Genomic DNA, 23,753 nt, shown 5'->3' with positions numbered 1-23,753 from the left:
GGTTGAGATTTATTAAATTATAAACGAGGCGAAAACAATGCTATCATGATATAAAAACAGAGTCTCTATTTTCATCTCGCTTTATTTAATGCAAACTTCAATTGTTTAATAAATAAGTTTCAATTGAAATTTTTGTGTACAAACTTTTGTTCATTTTAATCTCTGTTAAATAATTAATTCTGAAATTTTTGAAACATTTTACATATTTTAATAAAAATTCAAAGTAGAATTCAAAGTAGAAAAATGTACTATATGACTAATTGCAACTCTCCCCTATATATATATATATATTACGATTATAAACAATTAGAAGAGGAATAAGTCATTTTTATGAATATTAAATAAATATTTTTTATTAATAATATTTTATTATAGTTTTATTATAATAGTTTTATTATAGTAGTATAAATAACATTAAAAATTAAAATTTTATGCAAATATTTTTAATTTATAATAAAATATTATGTTAAATTAAATATAATATTAAATTTTGTTAGGAATGTCTAAATCACTAAAATCGCTCTATCTTTTACATATGATTCAAAGTATTTGAATTATTTAAAAAGAAAGATATTTTCAATTTGATTATATGTTATATATTATATATATGATATATAAGTCGATATATATATATATATATATATATATATATCATCTACTTCAAATAATATTGTACATAAATAAATATTATAAATATTATTTTTTTATTTTATTTAAGTTAGAAATAAATATTTTTTAAATTAGAAAATTATCTAATAATCATAAATTATAAATTAATAATAATAACATTGTTATGAAATAAATTTTTAATTAATTATTATATAAATATAAAAATAAACATAAAAATAAGTTTAATTATGATATTTTTCATTAAAAAATTTTCATTAAAAAATAATTATTTTCGTTTCTATATAGAATTTGAATTACTCTGTGACATGATGCACGTAAGAATATATAGAAATGGAAGTAGATATAATTGATGCAATTTCCTCAAAAAAAAATTTTGTGATATTACTAGTCTAATAAAAAATTACTTTCTGACATATAATATTAGAAAGAAGGACAACAAGAATCAATATAATGCATTATATAAAAAGTAGGATACAAATTAAAGTATTTGTTTTATTACATAGGAATAAGTTATGATATATAAATAATAATAGAGGAAAAAAAGATTAGTTCTTACTAAAAACAGTTGGCGGCGTTGGTATCGATATCTTAAATTATATATTTATAGATATGGCCTATATATAGTAATTCACAATCTTATCAAATTCCGGATTTTCAATATATAGCGTTCTTATTTAGGAATAATAAAAAGAAAATTAATTGAAAAAGGATTAGCATAACGCGATTGCTATGCCATCTACCAAGATACGTTAAATTAAGATTCATTTCCATGCAATACTATTGTAAATGTGATTTTCATTGTTATGACACTATATGAGAACATAATATTAACTGTCACGATAATGAATTCAAAATCATGACAACAAAAATCATTTAGTATCGTAACTATAAAAATTACAATTTATTATTATAAAACGTATCACATTCTGATAGTGGCATAATAATCACGTTGTAATACTTTCTAATTAACTTTTTCTCTTTTTATTTCTCTCAAATAAATGCGATATATTGAAAATTCAGAATCTTATCTTGCATTTTTTAAAAAGAAGATACATAACAAAGAAAATGTAACATTACTTATGAATAAAAGATAATTCAAAATGATATTGCATCAGACAAATAATTACAAATGAAATTATATATTTGTCTATATATAAATAATTTTTAAATAATTATTAGTAATAGTACAAATATATTATATAGAATTATATAAAATAAAATATTAATATTATATAAAATAAAGAACAATTATTATTTTTTTAAATTAAAATAAGTTATAAAGAAATAATTGATTTAAGAGATTAAATATTATCAACATTTTAATTAAAATTTAAAAGATTATTATTTAAATAAATTTCAGATAATTATTTACTAAATTGTAAAATTTATTATTTTATGAACTTTTTTCTATATATATAATTATCGATTTAATTTCGAGGATTTGCAAAAAGAAATTGTTATTTATAAAATTTTGCTACATATAAACATATAATAGCTACTTATCTGTTGTAAACACATAATTAAAAGATATATAACAGATGAATTAATCAAAAATCTATTTCTTTATGATTGTAATAAGAAATATCTAAACTTCAATTTCATACCGAGTTTAAATATGATAAAATTGAGAAGATTGTTTATTCAATACAAATTAATTCAATATTAAAACAAAAATAGCTTATTAGAATAATAATCATTATATTGTGATCAAAGAAAAAATTTATTCTAACCAATTCAATAAATTACTGAATTTTTAAGATATAATTTGAGTTTATTTTAAATTTAGTTGATATTTTCACTAATTTGTTGTAATAAATGTATATATTATAATGCATTATCTAATAAGTATATATTTAAGAAATTATTTTTAAAAATATTAAACTTTTTTATATTGAATTGATTCTTTCATTAAAATCTTAGACAAATATATTGTTTAATATCATTGACATAATGTATATATTAATTATTTTAAACTGTAATATATACATATATTATATTGATTATATATTATTTATATATTATTTCACTTTATTTTAATCCTATCTCGCATCTCGTATTGATAGATATTACAATGAAAAGTTTTTCGCGAAATTTTCTTATCTTTTAAATCATCAAAAATTCTTTTCACAAATATTATTTTTATCTAAAAAGAATTCTTAATTTCAGTTGAGAATTAAAATTTCAGTTAAAATAAGCATAAAACTTTTCAAAAATAGATTAGATATAAACCAAATATAAAAATAGATCAATCATTTTATGAACTTTTGTAACCATATTGATTTAGGAAATTGATAGATTAAATATAAGAATAATATGCTAAATATAAAACTAGATCAATCATACAATATTTTTTTATAATCCAAATTTCTGGAGCTCTACAGTTCTATTATTGTTTTCGTGTCATTTGCACCATTATTATTATCAATAGAACGCATCTGATTGTGGTAGGATTCTATTCTAGGAATTTTGGTAAAAAATATAAATATTTTAACGAATTAAATAGATAAAAAACGTGTCTTAAAAGAGTAATAAAATATTTAATTATCTATTTGATAGGATAACAGCAAGAAAAAGATTCAAGTTAGTGAAACTCCTTGAAATTTTTTAATAATAATTATTATTGATTAATTAATATTAATTATTATATAATAAGTAATATATTTTAAAAAGAAAAATTAATTAATTTTTAATTTTTATATTCTTTGATATTAATTTTTTATTAATTTTATTAATTTTCTTTTTATTAATTATTTAAAAAAAATAATTAATTTTGCTCATTTTTTCGATTAGGAAATTAATTTTTTTAATTCTTATTTTTAATTTCAAAATTCTTTAAAGTGTATTATTTTTAAATAAAAATAAAAAATTATGTTTTTTTTATCTTTTTATCTTATCTGATTTTTTATTTTTATCTTAATTAAAAAAAGTTAAGATTCTTTCGAAAAACAGAGTTTTTTGATTAACATTTTTAAAGGAATTTAGCTATTTATTTTTAACAAATTTAGAAAGGAAGGAAGACATAACAAATCATCAAATAAAAATATAAAATGTATCCAATTATAAATTCATAAAATATATGAAATTTTTGAAAATGAGATTGTACAATTTATTTTAAATAAATTAAAAACATTTTTTACAAAATTTGAATCAAATTCAATTTTTATAAATCAATTTCCTAATTTTTGAAAATATAAAATGAAAAATTTATTAAAGAATTCAAATTAATAATACAACAGAAAAAAGAATTATGAAGAAATTGATGGAAAATATATTAAATTATTTATAAAAAATATATTATATTAAAATTATAAATATAAAATTGTCAAAATATTGTAATAATGGCAACATAAAAGGTATACTTACGTGATGTTATTATTAAAGATGATGAGTTCTTTTTAATAAGTATAATAATAAATTGCAAATAAAATTATAATTATTCACATATTAAAATAATTTAAAAATATATAATTTTACATTTTTTTTTTTTAACTTATAAATTCTTAAAAATTGATATTTTTGAATTCTATTTATCAAATCTTATTACAAGATATAGAAATATCTTTGGAGAAGTAAAGTTTAATTAAAAATAATTTGATTGATGAATAATAATAAAAAATTTGTCATATGTAATAATAATAATAATAATAATAATAATAATAATAATAATAATAATAATAATAATAATAATAAATTATGTTTCAATAATAAAAGAAAAAGATAAAAGAATCAATAATATTTATTCAAAAAAGTGTTTGAATTTATAAATATCTTGCGTAATCGCAATTTTGTTTTATATATATATTATATATATATTTAATTATTTATATAGTAATACTGACAGATTACTTATAAATAATTTTGGAAATAGTGTGTTAGTAATATAGAAAATCATCCATTTTTAATCTCTTATTCGAAATGATTTTCAAACTATTTACATTATTGACTATTTTCATTAAACAAGCGAAGAGCAAAGCACTTTAATTTAAAAGAAATTTGTCTTAATTTAAAAGAAAAACTGTCTATATTTTAAATATTTATTTTTAAATACATCTTTGGGAAAAGACTATGAGTAATAAATATATCATTTAAAAATTCTATATATAAAAACATTTACAAAATCAATTTTATAATATTATGTTAATTATTATATTACTCATATTGTATTATATTTTTATTCATAATCGTATATTGTTGTATTGTATGTTAAGTAATCATTACAAACATATTTGTATTGAATTAAATTTAATTCGAATTTAATTTGAAAATTTTAAATTTAAATTTTTAATTACGAAGTTATGTACTCTTTAAGTTATGCATATATAATTTTGCGAAGAATTATTTCAAATAGAAACATTATTTTTCCATTATAAAATACTATCTCCTTGGTGTTTTAATTATATTTTTAAAAAGTGATATATATTTACAATACTTGAGAATTTAATTATTGTAAATATAAATATAATTTTTAATTTGTAATTTATTCTTATTATTTCTTATGATATCTTGTATTAAAATTTTTTTTGTATGACCATCATGAATTTTATCAATACTCTTATCTTTTTAATATAATTTAGAATAATAAAAATACAAAATATTTAAAATAATTTAAAATAATTTTATTTTTAAAATAAGAGTTATATTCTAAAATATATATTCTAAAAATAAGTAAAATTTAATTTTTTAGTTATTTTAAATAATTATAATATTAATGCAATATATTTTAATTAATTTATCCAAATATATATATAAGTATTTTTATAAATTTCAATTATATAAATATAAATATAATATAAATATAAATTTAATATAATCCAATATAATCATAAATAAGTATTAAATTTATATTTATTAAATTTTTAAATTAAATAATATAAATAAAGTAACATTTTTTATGCATATATATATTATTTATGTTATGAATCACAATAAAAAAAATATAAAAATTGTTTTTATTCTTTAATACAAGATAAATTTATTGAATGTCTTGTTGCATAATATAACAATAATTTGTTTTGTTTCATAAGAATTTTATTTATTTGCAATAATTGTTTTTAAAATGTTTTTTAAATATATTTTTTTCAAAAATTGATTTATAGGAAAAATGATCTAAAAATGATATAAAACGTTCAATATTTTATGACTTTTTTATTGAATGTTTCTAACTGTTATCGAGAAACAATGTGATGTCTGTCATACATATTATAAACTGGTCTTTGTGTATTAAAATTTTTTACATGAATGCAACCAATGATATTAGTACTTTTTGTAACGTACACTTTTTGTATTATTCTTTATTTTTACACAAATCTGTACCAATCACTTATGGCGATTATGATAAATACTCTGTATATTGATTAATATAACATTATGATTTATCTATGAAATGTTTGAACAATTTATGAAAAACTTCAGGTAATAATCGTAGATTTATAAAAATCTTATTGATTGATATAAAAACATTGTTACTAGTAGAATAAAAATTGGGTCACATAATTTACTGAAATAAAAAAAAGAACTTGAAACATCTCCAAAACACAATACTAATTAATTATTTAACTAACTTATGTCTTTTTATATAATTGAGGAGAATAATTATCTAATAACGAAAGTTTTTTTTTCTCATTCCACTAGTAAAATTTGTGACCGTTTTTTTATCCTGCTTAACTTATAATTGTGATTATAACTAAGTTCTTTCGGTTATTATATAGTTTCAATTTCTATTTTCTTTGGCAATGCTTAAAACATTTCTATATTTTTATATTTATGAAATTATGTTAAAGCAAATTGCACAGCTTTTGATGTTTTAGATACTCAAAATATACGAACACTTTTTTTTATTTCCGAAATTTAATCGATTACTATAAATCCCATGTATAATCAAAAGTTGGTCCATGTCCAGTTTTTGTGGATAATTAAAAAAGTTATGAATATATATAATTAGTATATTTAAAACTGATTATCTAAACTAACATTAAATTTTTAAGGAATTTAATAATATACATTGATATAACAAAATGAAATTATTTTTCGTCTATAAATGCTTATCAACAAGCTTCATTGGATTCATTGAATACCTTCAATATGCCATAAGTAGGTACAGCCGTGTCATATTACATGAAAATATTTTATTTTCTTAGTGAAACTTTTCAGGTCTTGGACAAGACAACACACATGACATTTGATCATTTAAGTCTTTTGCGACGCATTGTAGGTTCAAATCATAGGCCTCCTAACAATAGATAAATAGGTATATAATTATAAAGTTGTAGAGATTCATAATAATCTGAAATATTATTAGACTAAAATTAAAATTGATTTTAAAATACATATATTGTAAATACATAATTTAATTGTTAATATTCTTTTGTAAAAGTTAAATTTCTTCAGTACAAAATTGTTTATATTTAAATGAGCAAAATTCATTATGAAATATATAATTTAATTAACTAACTAATAACACAGTAAGTTTGATATTTATTATTCTTACTTTTCTTCTCATATATTATTTAATATATATTCATATCTTTTGACAAAAATTAAAAATATTGTGCTAATTTACCAGATATTTATAAAACTCTACAACTTGTAAACCAAGACCGTGTATCATGTATTTTAGGATATTATTAAGTAGGTATAGGTAGACATTGTCTATATACAATTGCAACAATGTTGCACGTGCCTACTTTCTGGCAATCCTAAGTAAAGCTTATAATTTGAATAAACTTTTTTGATAATTATGTCTTTAATAAGTAAGTAATAATTCTATTAGAAATAACAGTGCAATGTTTGAACTGTTATTATCCTATATTCATTTACATGTTTTATTTTCTAATTTTAAAGTATTCTCATACAATGCTTGTATGTTTTGGTTCTGAGAAATAATTAAGATAATTATTTTATTATTATAACTGGCCAATAAGTATCTGCCACTTTTCTTATATTATTAATCTATTTATCATATATACAGGTAATATACAATAATCTCGCTTAATTAAGTATTATTATTATCGTATTATTAATAATATTATAATTAAGTTATATGAATAGAAACTTGACCGCATCTAATTCGTCAATGTGCGCTATTGTTGCACACTGGAATATAAATACATTTTTATATAAAATTTGTATAATCTACATGAATCACTTTAAGTATATATTTTCTCTTTTAATCACAAAAGATATAAATGTAATAATTACTATATAAGCTGGGGGCTATGGGCGGTTTCACTCTGGCAGTAATATCATACGTATAATTTTTTATCTGAAATTTCGTTAAACGAAAATCAGTTCTTTTGAGAATTTGTGCTAATTTTATTATATAGAATTTATTTTCTCATACTAATTTTTCAAGTAAAAGTTGATTTCTTATAAAATTTGTTTTTTTTTTGTAATTTATTATTCGATTTTAGTAAATTCAATTGTTTTAATAATATAAAATTGTTTCTATTTTTAATAAAAAAAAAATTATAAATAGAATAAGAGATATATTTTGTTATTAACATTATATTAAGATACATAATTATTAAAATAATTATTAATATAAATCTTCTTAACTAATCAAAATATGAAAATAAATTCTATATGTTATATATGATGTATATAGATTGTTAATATATTTGTAGAACATCTTTAAAGTTTATTTTAAAGATCAAAATAAAAAAGTTGATATAAATATCGATGACAAATATTTATTAAATTGTAAGTAATTTAAGTAATTAAATGAAGCGAGATAAAAACAGAGTGTAACAACAATGTAAAAATAAAGCAGTTTCACTCTTTTTCTCTCTTCTTTCATCTAATATACTTCAATTATTTATTTACTATATATTTAAATATATATTTTTATTTAAAACTTAATTTAAAAAAGAAGCTTTAGTTGACATTTTTTTTTATATCAACTTTTATATTTTTTTTCTTCTTTAAAATTAATCTTCCAAAGATATTTCATGAATATGTTAACATTCTACATATATACATATGCATATACATGTATACACATAAGTTTTGATGTACCTTCAGAGATTTTATATTGTATAAAAATATTTTGTTATTTTCATATTATAACAGTTTAATGAAATCTTTAAAAAAATAAAAATATTTTTTCTAATGAAAAAGAAAAAAATCAAATATTTTCTTTTTAATGTATTTTTTTTTTAATTTGTATATAATTATAAGTTTTATATATAATATTATTAATGATATAAAAATTTTAATTTCATTAATAAATTCAATATCAAATTATAAATTTTCACATAAATAAAAATTATAATATTTATTATGAATAGAATAAAAAATAAAAAAGAAATATTTTATGAAACATAATTTAAATATTTTGGAATTACGTATTTTTTTAAAAGCTCAAGAGATACATCATAATTCCCAGTGTGAAGCCCGATATGCCCTCGATTCTTCTTCATCTGTTGTCACTAATCATCTAAAGGAAAGGAACACTATATATGCTATATCCATTAAGAAGCAGAGTAATTCACAACAGATGAATATTCTATCTATTTTTTTTAATTAAAACTTATTTACAAGTGTACAATTATAGTTCTGTTGTGATGTAGGTCCATCATAGCCTTGAATGCGAGTAGACCGGTTCTGAAGTAAAGATTATATTGCAAGGAAACATTTAAATATAATGTCTTTATAACATAGGATGTATATTTTTTCAAGGAAATATTTCAAAATCATAAATTTGTTAGAATCATTTTAAATTTCAATAGTATGATATTTTATAATAGTAATTTTCTAAAATTATTCCAATTTTGTGTATATATATTGATCTCAAAAATCTTTTTTCAATATATAAGATTTTATAAATGTGCTATACGATTTTTTAAAATCTATTAAAAATTTAAATTATGCAAATCATTAAAAGTTATCAATTCATTGTATCAAACATAATATAAATAAATTCTATTTTATCATATATTCTTTAAACATTATCTATGTAAAAACTTATTTTGAAATAAAAAATAGATGAATATACAAAATATATGTGTAATATGTATAAAATGTATGTAAATTAATCGTATTGCACATTTATCAAACAAACATTTTTTCATAACATTAATATATGTAAAATATTCTATATCTGATATTAAAAAATTCGATTATCATTGTTTTTGAGCACAATTAATATAATTGCAATAATCAGTTCTCAAATATATGTTCGGTACAATATTTATATTTATATGCGATTTAGAAATAAAAATTTTGAATGATCAAGAAGTAACATTATCCATGCAATAATATCTTTACCAAGAAGCATTATTACATACTTTGTTTTACCTATTAATTAAAAGTCATTGTCTTTAAATCTAATAATATGCCCTAACTTTGTCGATAGGAATATTATAATTAGAGCTAAGATTTTTTGTACCATTGAATTAGGTGAGAGCACCCAATAATGACCCCAATTTTTGAAATTGCTCATTACAAGTAATTTCATTCGATTAGAAATATATCTGTATTAGGATGCAAACTTGTCGATATAATTTTGTTCCTTATGATCAGGGTCATAATTTGATTATTTCTCTTATGAGATGCCCATTAATTTTTATTCAAAAAGTGCTAAAATATCATCACTCGATGAGGGATTACCACTGCTAGCGCCACTACTGGGTGGAGTATTCAGATCTGGTGGATCTAAATATGAAAGTAATTCCATTGGATCCACAACATTATCTGGCAAGAGCTATAATATAACATAATAAAAAATAAATAATGAATACATATATTATAAAAATTATTCAAGAATGAAATTTAATTTAGAAAATCATTTATTTTTTTTACTTTTATTTATTTTTTTATAATTTGATAGATTTATGAATAAAATCCAAAAATATCAGTTTAATATTTATAAATACATTTTTGATGCATATATGCTTAATAAGATAAATAATTACACTGATGGGATAAACATATGTTATCATAGTAAAGATAAAAAACAGATTAAAAAACATGCTCTATATCTTGACTTATTAGAAAGTTAGATAATGTAGTCTTTTCTATACATTCTAAATAAAATTGTAATTAAATTTTTATTTATTGAAGTCAAATTTGTTTTACATTCGATTTATTTAAAAATTGTTTTTTATATATATATATATATTTTTTTTAGTTTTATATTTATCTCTAATTTTATATTATCTCTACAAAGTAGATTAACATAGATCATTTTATTTAAATTTTAATTATTTAAATTATAATTTTTAATATTAAGAATTTCTAAGAAATTAAAATTGGTATTTTTGGATTCTACTCAAAACCTATTGATTAATAAAAAATATATAAATATAAAAAAAATAAATCAATTCTAAATTAAATTAACATTTTATAAATATCAAAATATTTAAATGTTAAGAAAATAAAAATTATTACTTACATTTAGAGCTTCTTGACCTGTACCTTCACCATCTATTACTGCAGCTGGATCAAAATTTAAATCCGATGGTATATCCGCAGTATCATTGTTTATGTTTGTATTACCAGATGTATTAAGATTTCCAGTAGATTCCTGAGATGCTGGAGGAACACTTGGTGGACCACTGTTTCCACCACCTGGTGTATGTGGTGTGTGAGGTGTATGAGGTGTATGAGGTGTATGTGGCATCTATAACATATAGGAATAAAATATTTAATGATTAGTGTGTATTGCATACAATTATGAAGTTCAATAATTTTAAACTTCTAACATACCTGATCATTAAGTGATTTTTCCATAGCATTAAGAGGATCTAAAGAATTCACTGATTCGTTTAAGTGCGAAAGAGGTCCTGATGCTCCATTAGTATAATCATTACTAGTATTCGAATTCGTTCCAGAATTAATATCGAAAGATCCTCCCGATGAATTCCGATGATTGATATTATTTCCATACGTAGTTGAAGTATTATTCATCATAGAACCACTTACAATGCTACTCATATCAGGTGGTATGTATGGACTCATTGCTTGATTCATATCCCAATTATTCATAGTAGGCATATTCATACTTCCAGGTGACATTGCCTTTGTCATTCTTTTGCAATCACTTTCTTCTTCAGATTTAATATTAGCTAAATTTTTTGCTGGTTTCCAATTTGCCATTGAATCTATCGTAACTTCTTCTACTTCTGCAGTGTTTAGAGTGTTTAAAATACCCCACATATATTGATCAACCTCTAAACCTTCCAGTTGTGCAGGTTTTCTATATATAATATATAATATATAATATTATTATATTATTATACTAATATATAAACAAAATTATATAATACAAATATAATATGAATATAATAATATAATAAATTTGAATGAAATTAATTTCATAATTAAATTTAAGATGAGTTAGAAAATAACTTACGTGCATACAGGACATCGCCAAGATCCTCGTTCACAATTTAATTGTAAGTATGATTCCAAATCAAAGCACTGAATATGTTTACAGTCATGTCCCCTAGCTGGCAGTGTAATACGTTTAAAAGTAATAGGACATTTTAAAGATACCTATAAAAAAAATTATTTATATAAATAATTAATTTAAAAAATATATAGATGTTATATTTTTAAATATATATTTTTGAATATTTACCTTTAGTGCTGTTTGTTCTACGACATCTTTCTCCGATTGTATACCATTATTTGAAATGGTATTATTAAAGTTCCGTTTAATTTTAGTAATACAATGCTCTGCTGTAAGTAATCTTTTACGTAATAATCCATGAAGTACACTTCTTACACTTGGTCGGTGAACTAATTGAAGTACGAACAAATGAGACTGTAAATTAGAAAAAAAATTTATTAATTTTTCTTTTATAAAAATTAAATTTTAAAACAATATAAAATATAAATTAAATTGTAAAAAAAAACTTACACAACAACATGCCGATACAGTAATTTGTATCGTATTTCTTCCAGGTTGACAAACGTCCTTCAGGTATAAAGGCTTATGAGATGTTTTATTCTCACCACGATCGATAACCAATGGCGTAGCATTCACAGAGACTTGTACACTCGCTGGCCAATTTGTATTCATTTGTCTATCTTCATGATGGAAACACTTAAGTTGCAGTTCCAGATCGGATCGCCACATCAATGTTTGATGCACCGTGGGTTTTAATTGAAAAACGTGATTGCTTACAGCCAGATTATGTTCTAAGCGGAAGGGTGGAAGAATAATGCCATCCCTTACGGGGAATGTTAATCGTAGCTCATCATCTTCTGTGCACAATGAAAAAAATAATTCATCAATATTCTAATTTATTTAAAAATCTAAATAAAAGATTGAAACATTTATAATTGTAAAAAATAAATATAATTAAAGTTGATTAAAAAAATATGCTCATAATTAAATGTTTTTAATGTAATACTTGTTTTAAATTTATCTTATTATTAAAATAATAATAAAAACATTTCAACTTACTCTGAATATTAATTGGTGATTTTATTTCATTGAAATTAGGCTTAATATCCGGATTCGGACTGATATAGGGAGGCATACTGGTGGCTGGCGTCAATGGTGGAGTTGGATTACCAGGAATAGGACTATGTTGATAATTTAGACTCCCTGCGCCTGTCGTTCTCATTGATGCAACATCTTGTTGATATTGACTGGTTGCAACACCAGCTGTACCATACGAAGATGTATTACCAGCATATCCTGAGTTTGGTTGATGACCAACAAATTGATTTCCAACCGTTGTAGGTCCCATACTAACTGGTATACCATTGCTATTATAATATTGGTTATTCGCTGTTTGATTGGGAGTGTATGAAGGCGTAGTTTGCCTCATATTACTACTTCGTATCATAGAATTAGGCCCAAAACCAGCAGCCGATGGATTCATATTCTGCATAGGCTGATACTGAGGTTGAAAGTTCGGCCTTGCTGCAGCAGGATAATTGGCCGGATATTGCGATGATGACATGCCATTGAAGGCTGGTTGCATCGCAGCTGGGTTTGGATTTGAATATGGGTTTTGTTGTCTCTTTTGTGCCATATGCATAGCAGGATTTGGATAAGGTGCTAATCTCCTTGGATAGCCTTGATGAGGTTGAGCCTGTAAATATATATCAATTACAAGATAGATAATTAAGATAATGCATCTATATTAAATCTATAATTCTGTTTTATATAAATCTAAGATATAAAAAAAATTATAAAATTTTACATACTTGCATGCTCATCTTGTTCATTTGCATATTGTTAGGTCCCATCATATTGTTCATGCTCATATTACCCATGTTACTCATAGAGCTCATGGGAGTCATTCCGTTCATACTATTCATACCGTTCATACCTCCCATCGACATAGGATTCATCGAGTTCATACTATTCATACTGTTCATCGAATTCATGGAATTCATAGAATGCATTGGACTCATCGTGCCCATACTATTGAAGTTGTTCATTCCGACTGGCCCCATTCCGGCCATTGGTCCTCTTTGGGCATACCCTGCGTTATATGTTTGATGGGGTATTCCATGTTGGCTTTGCATCTATAATCAACGAATAAAATATATTCAATGTTTAAACATATACTTTTTTTTATCATGTATTTACAATGGTAAATGATAAAATTATTTTCCTCTTAAAATAAACGCAAGAGAAAAAAACTGAACTTAAGAATCAATCATATTTCTAGAAAAATAAATATAAAAATGAAAATAATACTTGATTAAATTGAGAAGGGATGTCTTGGCGATCCTGCATGGCCACCACGCTGGCTGTGGCGGTGGCCGTAGCGGTGGCAGCTGCCACCATCGCCGCGGCACTAAATGTCGAACCACCACCCCCGTTCTGGGGTGGCACCGTGCTATGATAGCCGGATGATAACACGGGTTGCACCCCAACGCCGATCGCCGCCGTTGTTGATGGTTTTTTTTGAAACTAGTTTTGAAAACGACAAACGCGTGTCGCGTATTACAGGCGTTTCAATAAAAACTGAGATACTGTAAAAAAAGATTTTTTAAAATTAACTTTTATAAAGATTATATATTTTAGGATATATTTTAATAAAACTCTCAAGAGTTGCTCTCGAAAATTATTTTTAATAGACAATTATGTTGAAAATATCAATCATTCTTGAATAGTTATTCTTAATGCAGTGTCTACTATGTATGAAAAATAATTCTTAAGAATTTTATTGTTAAATCTATTTGTATCCTTATGATTTTAATATAATTTTTGTGAAAAAAAATGCATATATGCAAAAAAGAAAAAAATGAATTTTAAAAAAAATTATTATAAATTTAAAATATAAATTAATGAATAGATGATGGGCAGAAGTAAAAAATAAACATGTAGATTCATGTTTGAATTTTTCTGTCCGATTGTATTGTAATTTCGTTCTTTATTTTCCGCGATGCGACAATAATATATATCAGTTATTTATGATCATTGAATTATTTAAGAAGGTCATCAATTTAAAATCACTACTATTATTCAAGACATACAATTATAAATATTAATTTATTAAATTAATATTTATTAATTTAATAATTACAAATAAATAACTAATAATTAGTTATTCTATAGAATCACTTAATTAATTAATTAATTAAAGTTTCAAAAATTAAAACAAAGTTTCAAATCTAAAACAACTTGTACAATTGCAAAATAGAAATATGGAAAATGCGTCGTTAATTGCATTGTAATCTTTGAGATATAGTTATCTCAGTTTATTTAAAACACTAAATATGTAAAACAGTATTGTAATAATTAATATCATTATAATAAAAAAAAGAGAAAAAAATGAAACGAACCAAAAAAATATAAAAATAATATTCAAGCATGCATTCTTTCTAATTCTCAAAATAATTTTATTAACATTAAAAAATTGAAGTTATTTATTTTTTTTTATTTTTAATTTACTTCTTGTTATTTTACATCAAATAAAAAAAAATATATGAAAAAAAAAAACAGGAAATCAAACCGAATCTTTCTTTTAAATTCTTTCTCTAATTTTCTTCTAAAATCGATTTACCTGTCGCTACCATTCCATCAGAGCCTTTTCTTATTTTACAGGCACAAAATTATATTTAAAATATAGGAAAGGAAATCGGACGCTTTGTTGTGCCTTTCTATCGATACATTCCAAGGCCCGAACATTGTTCGTTCTTTCAAACAGCCTTCATTCTCGTTTTAAGTCGCGTATACCCCAAAAGATCGAAAGACAGAATTCTGTGCGCACCGTTCATATTCCCAGCTGGCCAAGGCCCCTATTGGTTTTCTGTGGGAAATGCACGTGCTCGCTATTCACACACTGCTGCTCTCTGCGCTTATAATGCCGTTCTGCTACAAACACCGTTTGCCATCGTGTCCCGGGAACCAACGTGCTTTGCACGATCATTTTCAACTTGTTCGATACCCAGATGGGAAAAATCTCGATGGTATCGCGAATCTTCTAACTTCTCTGTAAACGGAAATATCACGGCTCAAATTCAGAAAAACCTATTTAATTTTTGTTTTTCTATAAATATTATTTGCTTGATAATATTTTTTGCTATTATTTCAACTTTATTTTATTTAGTAATCTATAATTAATTAATAACTGTAATTATTTATAAATAGAATTTTAAATAATTTTCAATATTTTGTATGTTCGAATTTTTATATTTCGTGTATTTCTAATTTCATATTTTGTCATGAAATTAGAATTCATGGTAAAAATTTTGGATTATACTTTAACTTAGTATATAAAAGGCTTCAATCAGGAATTGACATGAAATTTGGAAGAATAGATTTTAGATCTAAAATTTTTTTAACTTCGAATATTTATGTTTTTTGAAGTTTTTCGAAATAAAAAAACTTTCAATACAATATGTTGAAAACTATATATGCAGATAGTATTATCGCATTGAATGTTTCCTAGAAGTTACTAATACAATAATAATAATCGTTACTATCAAGTATTGAATAAAGTATTGATAACGTCTAACTACACATAAGTCTTAATATCTATAGAATGTTCTATCTATTTATCATGATTATATCAATTCACTACAATTCATCAAAAATTTAATCACTAGTTTTTAAAAAATTAAATACATTTGACTTATTAAATGTTAAATACAAGCAACAGTAAAAAAAATCAATTAATATATAAAAATAATATAATTATTATGTTTTGAATAGAAACAATTTTATATATTGAATTAAAAAAATTTTAAAATTTCCCATGAAAGAATAAATTTTTGCGATTATTCATGTAAACAATTAATATAATTTTAAAGACAGTTACATCTATATAAAATTCAACGTATAATATTTGAAAGTTTTTTATTCTAATCTTTTTCCCTCATCCTTTTATTCCTTATCTTAATCCTCCATTTCGTATTGATCGACCATTCGAATTTTTCGGAACTTTATTAAATTTTTAATTAATTATATATGTGCTTAGTATTTTATATTTTTTTATTTTATTTATAATAATTGAAATAAATTTGATTGTATAAAATTATATGATATATATATATATATATATATATATTTGTCAAATAATTGTTATTTAAGCATAGCAAGAATTCTAAAGAAACGCTTTATGTATTTTTAAATTTGATTTGGAATAATAATAATACGTAATGGAAAATTACATAAAGACATAAAAGAAATGAACAAAGATATGTTTCTTTATTATTCATAATGTTTGAAACTTGGAAAATTATATGAAAGAGTGCATTATATTTTTCGAAATTATCTTTTATGATATTTCCATATGCTTATCAAAATTTTTGCGCGTGTAAATTTTCAAAAATAACTGAGAAAAATAAATATATTTCTGTTCTTTATACTTTAAAATGGTCATAATATTCAATTGCACAAATTTAAATAGATTATTCTCACACATTCATTACGATTATTTCAAATTTTTTAAATTGTTGTTTTATTAAAATATTTAATTAAAAAATTTAATATATCTAAAATTGTATATATATGTTTTATTAGATTTATTATATTATTTTTTACACTTGTAATTTATAATATAGTTTTAATTTAAAAAAAATTATATTAAAAATTTTTAATACAATTAGAATTTGTTTCAGTTGCATAAATTATATTATTGATTATTACTGATCTTATTACTTACTTATAGAATAAATAATCATTTTGTCGTTTTAAAAAAACACTAATTTATGGATATTTGCTTTTTATTGAATGTTATAAAATAACAATTTTATTTTTTATTAACATACAAGATTATGATAAATTAATAATTGAAAATTGTAAAAGTAATACTTATTATATGCTTTTTTTTTAATATTTTACAATGAAATAAAATAGTAAATATAAAATAATTATAATATCTCATAAGATATTATAATATCTTAATTATAATATCATAAAGATATTTTCAATTTTATTTAAATTTATTCAATATTTATAAATGAGTAAATAAATATTATATAAAACTTAAAAGAGTAAATAAAATTCATTGAAATTTTTATTATATTTCTATCAATCTAAAATAAATTTAAAATTTTAACAGAGCAAGAATTTACGTCAAGACAAATGAAAGAAATGTTCATTGTTGAAAATTGTTATAATTAATAGATGAAAGATAATTTTTAATTGTTAAAAGTAAAATAAAAGAAAGTTATCGTTAATCATCTGCAAAATAATTTTCTTTTACGCTCATTTGATCTTATTAGTTTCTAAAATCAACGGAAAAGAGAATGTCTTTTCTTGTCACTAAAACGAAAAAGAAACTTTCTTCTATTAATAGTGCATTATATAATATATATATATACACATATACATATATGTTATACATGTGTATTGATATATGTAAAATATATGATATGCATAAAATATTCATCAAAGAAGGATTTATAACATTAAATGATATTGTTAAAATCGTTATTTAAGAAACTTTTTAACTCTACATACATGAACTACATACAAACTACATACAAAAAAAATCATTTCAATATAATTTAATATATGTTATAATATTATTAAAAATATTTAATTATATTTCAGTTTTTATATATAAATAGATAGCATATGTATAAATAAGATAATTATAATTAATATTGTAATATAGAAGAATATCTTCATATATAATGCAATTGTTTATCTATTTTTATTTGTTCATTATTATTATTGTCTTATTTTATATATATATAGTGTATGTAGAATAAACATGAAAATTGACATCATTTAAATTCAACTTCATTTTTAAATTTGTGCTGAATACAATTCTAGGAGAAAAGAAGAAGGATATACAAGAAAAAAAGAAAGCAAAAGAGAGGGAGAAACTGATGCCTTTTCCCTTCGCTAGACTATTCTCCCTTATTCTGATTGTATATTCCTTTTCTCCTTTTTATCTTCCCCTCTGAACGGCAATCGAGGAAGGGTAGAATTCTTTTATAAAATTTCTAACGGGTTTTTATTCTCGAATGTCAATATTTCGTCAACTAGAATCCATTTGGTGTTTTTTACATATAATTCGTGCAACTAAAAATATAAATGATAAAAATCTTTACATATAATTCGTGCAACTAACATAAAAAAAAAAAAAAAAAAAAAAAAAAAGAAAAAACCTGACAAATTATATTCGTTAGGTAATGTAATATGCATAGAAAAAATATAAAAAGTAAAATTTCCAAATGAATGCAAATTAAACATCTAATAGAAAACCGAAACGTATTAAATCACTTTCAAATTTGAAATTCCTGTTATAAAAAATATTTCAATTGAGTTGCATAATATATTATTTATTCTTATTTTCTTAAAAAAAAAAAAATAAAATATTTAAGATTATTTTCATCATAAATAATTTTATAATATTATTTATTAAATTTTATTTTGATTCACTTGCCTCTTTTTTCGCCGATCTTATTATTATTATCATTATTAAATTATTAAATGTATTTGAAATTATAAAGTTAATTTTTTCCATAATTGATTTACAATTTTCTGATGTATGTATCGATAATATTCGGGAATATTTTATCGTAATTGAGATATTTTATTGTACAATTTTGCATTCCGATTATTTGAATTGTAAAAAACAAATATGAATAATAAATTTATTTTTTTTCGAATTAGAGAGAAGTTCATCATACATACATATTAAATGCAAGTCGTTTTTAAATTTTGATAGTGTAATAAATATATTTGTATGAATAGAATGATTTTTTATCCAAATTTTTTTGCTAATTCAAAAACTAGTTTAAACTAATTATGTGTAAAGAAAAAATTGTTCAAAATAGTTTTTTATAATATATTATTAAAGTTGATTTTTGATTTTTTATAAAAGTCAAAAAACGAATGGTATCTTTTAGATGTAGATTGTTTAAGAGATTAAATAATTAAAAATAATACTTTTTTATATTAAATATATATGCATAAAAAATTCTGAAATTTATAATTTAATAAATATTAATAAAATTTAATATTTTATAGAAATGGTTACATATTTTTAAAAAATATAATTTTCTAATAATAATAATTGTTCTTATACATATATTTATTATAATAATGATTATATAAAATAAATAATTATGTAAAATATTTATGCGGATTAATCTGAGAATTATTTTTCCATACAAAAATCAAGAAGATAATTAATATTGGTGACATGTATTAAGATAGAGAAAAGAAATAATATCGACTGAGGAATCCTTGTACAAGATAAAATAGGTCTCTCTCACGATTATCATATATCGATACGTATAACAACATTCTCCTTCTTCCTAAGTTAGGCACTTAGGAAGGGCATTGTGAATATATAAATTTTACTTCAATTACATCTAATTTTGATTATTTTTATCATTTATAGAGATTTTTTATTTGTGATTATATGATATAGTTGAAATAATTTTCAAGAAAATTGAAAAAGATTTTATTTAATATATGATTAAAAAAGATATAAGTCGTTTCGAATTTTTCTATTTATAGGGAGAATAGAGGCTCAAATTTAAAAGAATTAAATATTTTTCAATTTTGAAAAATTTCAATTACGTTTTTTAAAATTGTTAAACATAGAAATTTCTATTGAATGAAATAATAAAACGATAATCACAATTAATCGGCATTAACATCAATGTGTTTAAAATATAAGAAACTTTGTTCATCAAGAACGTACATATCTAAGTAACGTACACAATCATACATAACATTGTTAAATCAATTTATACCTTTAAAACAGAGTAACAAAAAGATAACAAATGGGTGTATGCATAAAAAGAACAAAAAATTAATATACTAGATACATAATATTAAAAGTATCGATCGTTAAAATCAGGACACAAAGAAGTATGGAAAAAATGATTCGAGAGTCTTAAGATTCAAACACTAAATTGCAAATTATGACACGTAAACAAGAACATATATTCAAGGTCAACTAGTTGAAAAAATCGTGGAAAGAATTCCTTTTTTCCTTCTCTCTCTTTTTTTTTTTGTATAAGAGAAATCTAAAAAGCAAAGATAAGTAAACAAAAGAGAAGGGAAGAAAAGAAAAGATATATAGAGCTTTGATTTTAAATATTAAAAAAACATTTTCACGGAAATTCTTATCTTTTATGCAATACATAAATAAAAAAATCTACAATGTATTTTTTTTTATTCAAGATCATTGGATCATAGAATTTTCTATCAAAAATATAATTGTTAAATTTAATTTTTTTATGAATAATTTTTATGATAAAAATAATGCATAAGAAAATAAAAAATAAATAATAAATTATAGAAAAAATAAATTATATAAAACCCAAAATTATGATAAGGAAATTAATTTCGAATAAGACTTTATTATACATATTATACATATCTGTTATCTATAAAATCTCATTATAATAAATATTTTTATTTTTAATCGTTTATCGTTGACAATGTGAATTAGCTATGATACACAAAAAGTTTGCAGAGAAAAAAGAAAGCATTGATGGATATAGATCTTAACATCATGTAGTTGCATGACTAATTTCAAAAGTGAGTTTCTTTTTTTTTTGTTTTAATATAATATTTCGAGAATAATCTATTTTCACTATTCAAGTTTTTTCATTGAACTAAATAAATTGAACTAAACAATTTTAAATTACTTTGTTATTTACACAGTAAATATCAATTATAATTAAATTAAATACAACTTAAATTGAATCTATAATATCGCGATGATTTCTAATAAAATTTCTGTTCGTTTTTTTCTTTATACTCGCATTGAATTATTTATTATTATAGAAAATAAAAAAAGAAATGTATTAACAAAATATTATATCACTAATTATGCAATTAGAAAAAAATCAAATCAAAATCAATTCAAAATATTTCTATATGACAATTTAATTTATTAATTTTTTTTTTTTGGAAAAAAAAGATCAAATATAAAATAATTATTATATTATTTCTACGAATTTTATAAATTTATAAAATTTTAACGAGAAATACATATACAAATGCAAATAGTAGAAACGACAGTTGATTTCTAAAATAGTAATATCAATTTAATTAAAAAATGTAATACATTGTTCTTCTGAGTTTGTCAATCAGCTAAAAAAGAATTTCTCGGTTCCCAGTTACATAAAAGGAGTCTATTATTTACAAATATTTATAATATTTCGAATCTAAATGGAATAGATTTTTCCGTTAGAATGCTTCGGTAAAAGCATCATAGAACAACAAAAAACATCTAAAACGTTTTCAGAAAAATTGTTTTAACTTCTTCGCCAAGGTTTCGTGGCAACATTGATTTGCGATATGAATACATTTTTTTTGTTATTTGATGACAGCCATTACACTCTCGTTTGCAAATGATTAATTTACTTCTATGACATATCCCAGAAGTACATTACCGGTTATGATTTTTAATGATTTAATTTCTTTTTTTTTTTTCCTTTTTATAAACATAAATGAAAATAATTCAAAAGTGAAAAAATAGCAAGTAATATTCATATCTCAATGAATGATCCAATTACTCGAATATTCGATAATCATAAATTACTCGAATAACATTTATAAATATCTTAATAATTGATTGATATTAAATATTTTAATAATAAAATTCAAATATTTTCGATTGTGAATCTAATTTGTGAATTAATCTCTAAAAAGTAATTACGAAATATAAATATAACAAAATAAAAAAATATGAAAATTATTTAGATATTAATTTCGATTCTTATGATTTTTGAATATATTGCAAATTTTGAATAATATTTTTTATATGTAATCACTACTCGATTTTAATTTTCGAGATATTTATAAAAAAAGATTGATAATATTATATAAAATTTTACTTATATATATTATATGTATTATGAATAACATATGCACAAGTATATGATTGCCATTTTTTATTAATATAAATATATTGCAGTGATAGATAACTAATAATGTAATGGTGTAACAGGTCAAATTAAATCGACAAAAGGTTACTTCTTCATGAATTATAATAGATTTAAAATATCTCGATCTTAATCAATATTAAATTTAGGCTCAGTAAAAATTATCACATTGTCATTATTTATACATAGAGAATTTCATGAATCTTTTGGTTTCATGGAAATTCTTGTGACTATAACAATAATCAAAGTTACAATGATAATAATATCAATATCATACTATCTATTTTAATTTGTTGAGGATTGTTTTATATTTTATTTTATATTTCGTTTCATGAATTCGAAGAATATAAGTCAAGAATATAAATTCTCTATAGATTAATTCTAAATGTGATTTGTTATATTTGTTATATATTTTCGATATTAATTGTATTTTTAAACATAATATAAATAATTGATAATGTAAAAAAAAAAAGATAAACATTAGAATATCGCTTATCGTGTTTTTTATCTTTCAATAAGTTTTAAAAAATTTAAATTGCAATATTATCTAATATTAAAGTAATGATTTTTTTACATAAATAATTTAATACATTTTATATAAAATATAAAATTACATTTATTATATTTATATTATATTTTATATGAAACAACAAATTATATGAATTAGTGAATTAAAAAATATATAATTTCATTTAAAGAATTAAAATTGGCATTCATATTTTCATATTTTCTACGCATCCATATAATAGAATATATATATAGAAAAATAATAATATTTATTATTATCATATATATTTGGACTTACGGATATTTGAATTTTGAGTTTATAAATATAGTTCGAATACTTA

General features: G+C 21.2%; 1 protein-coding gene across 2 annotated transcripts in view; it reads right to left on the bottom strand.

Annotated features, from left to right (window-relative positions):
- Positions 1-5,760: 5,760 nt before the first annotated feature.
- The window catches only part of tna (Zinc finger MIZ domain-containing protein tonalli), a 29,557-nt gene continuing 11,564 nt past the window's right edge, over positions 5,761-23,753 (bottom strand). The window contains exons 2-11 of one of the 2 annotated variants that reach the window (XM_086903417.1): positions 15,810-16,031; positions 14,291-14,568; positions 13,792-14,115; positions 13,040-13,676; positions 12,491-12,837; positions 12,209-12,394; positions 11,981-12,123; positions 11,335-11,824; positions 11,021-11,248; positions 5,761-10,330 (exon numbers count right to left, since the gene is read on the bottom strand). In XM_086903417.1, the coding sequence (XP_086759543.1) occupies positions 10,193-10,330; positions 11,021-11,248; positions 11,335-11,824; positions 11,981-12,123; positions 12,209-12,394; positions 12,491-12,837; positions 13,040-13,676; positions 13,792-14,115; positions 14,291-14,380 (2,583 nt within the window). In that variant the 5' untranslated portion in view covers positions 14,381-14,568; positions 15,810-16,031 and the 3' untranslated portion in view covers positions 5,761-10,192. The remainder of the gene's footprint in view (positions 10,331-11,020; positions 11,249-11,334; positions 11,825-11,980; positions 12,124-12,208; positions 12,395-12,490; positions 12,838-13,039; positions 13,677-13,791; positions 14,116-14,290; positions 14,569-15,809; positions 16,032-23,753) is intronic. The other variant, XM_086903416.1, reaches the window with a different exon arrangement.

Source organism: Apis florea, unplaced genomic scaffold (assembly GCF_048593485.1).
Source record: "Apis florea isolate Af1SG1 unplaced genomic scaffold, ASM4859348v1 contig_2291_pilon, whole genome shotgun sequence".
Lineage (NCBI taxonomy): Eukaryota > Metazoa > Arthropoda > Insecta > Hymenoptera > Apidae > Apis > Apis florea.
This window is presented reverse-complemented; position numbering and strand designations above follow the sequence as displayed.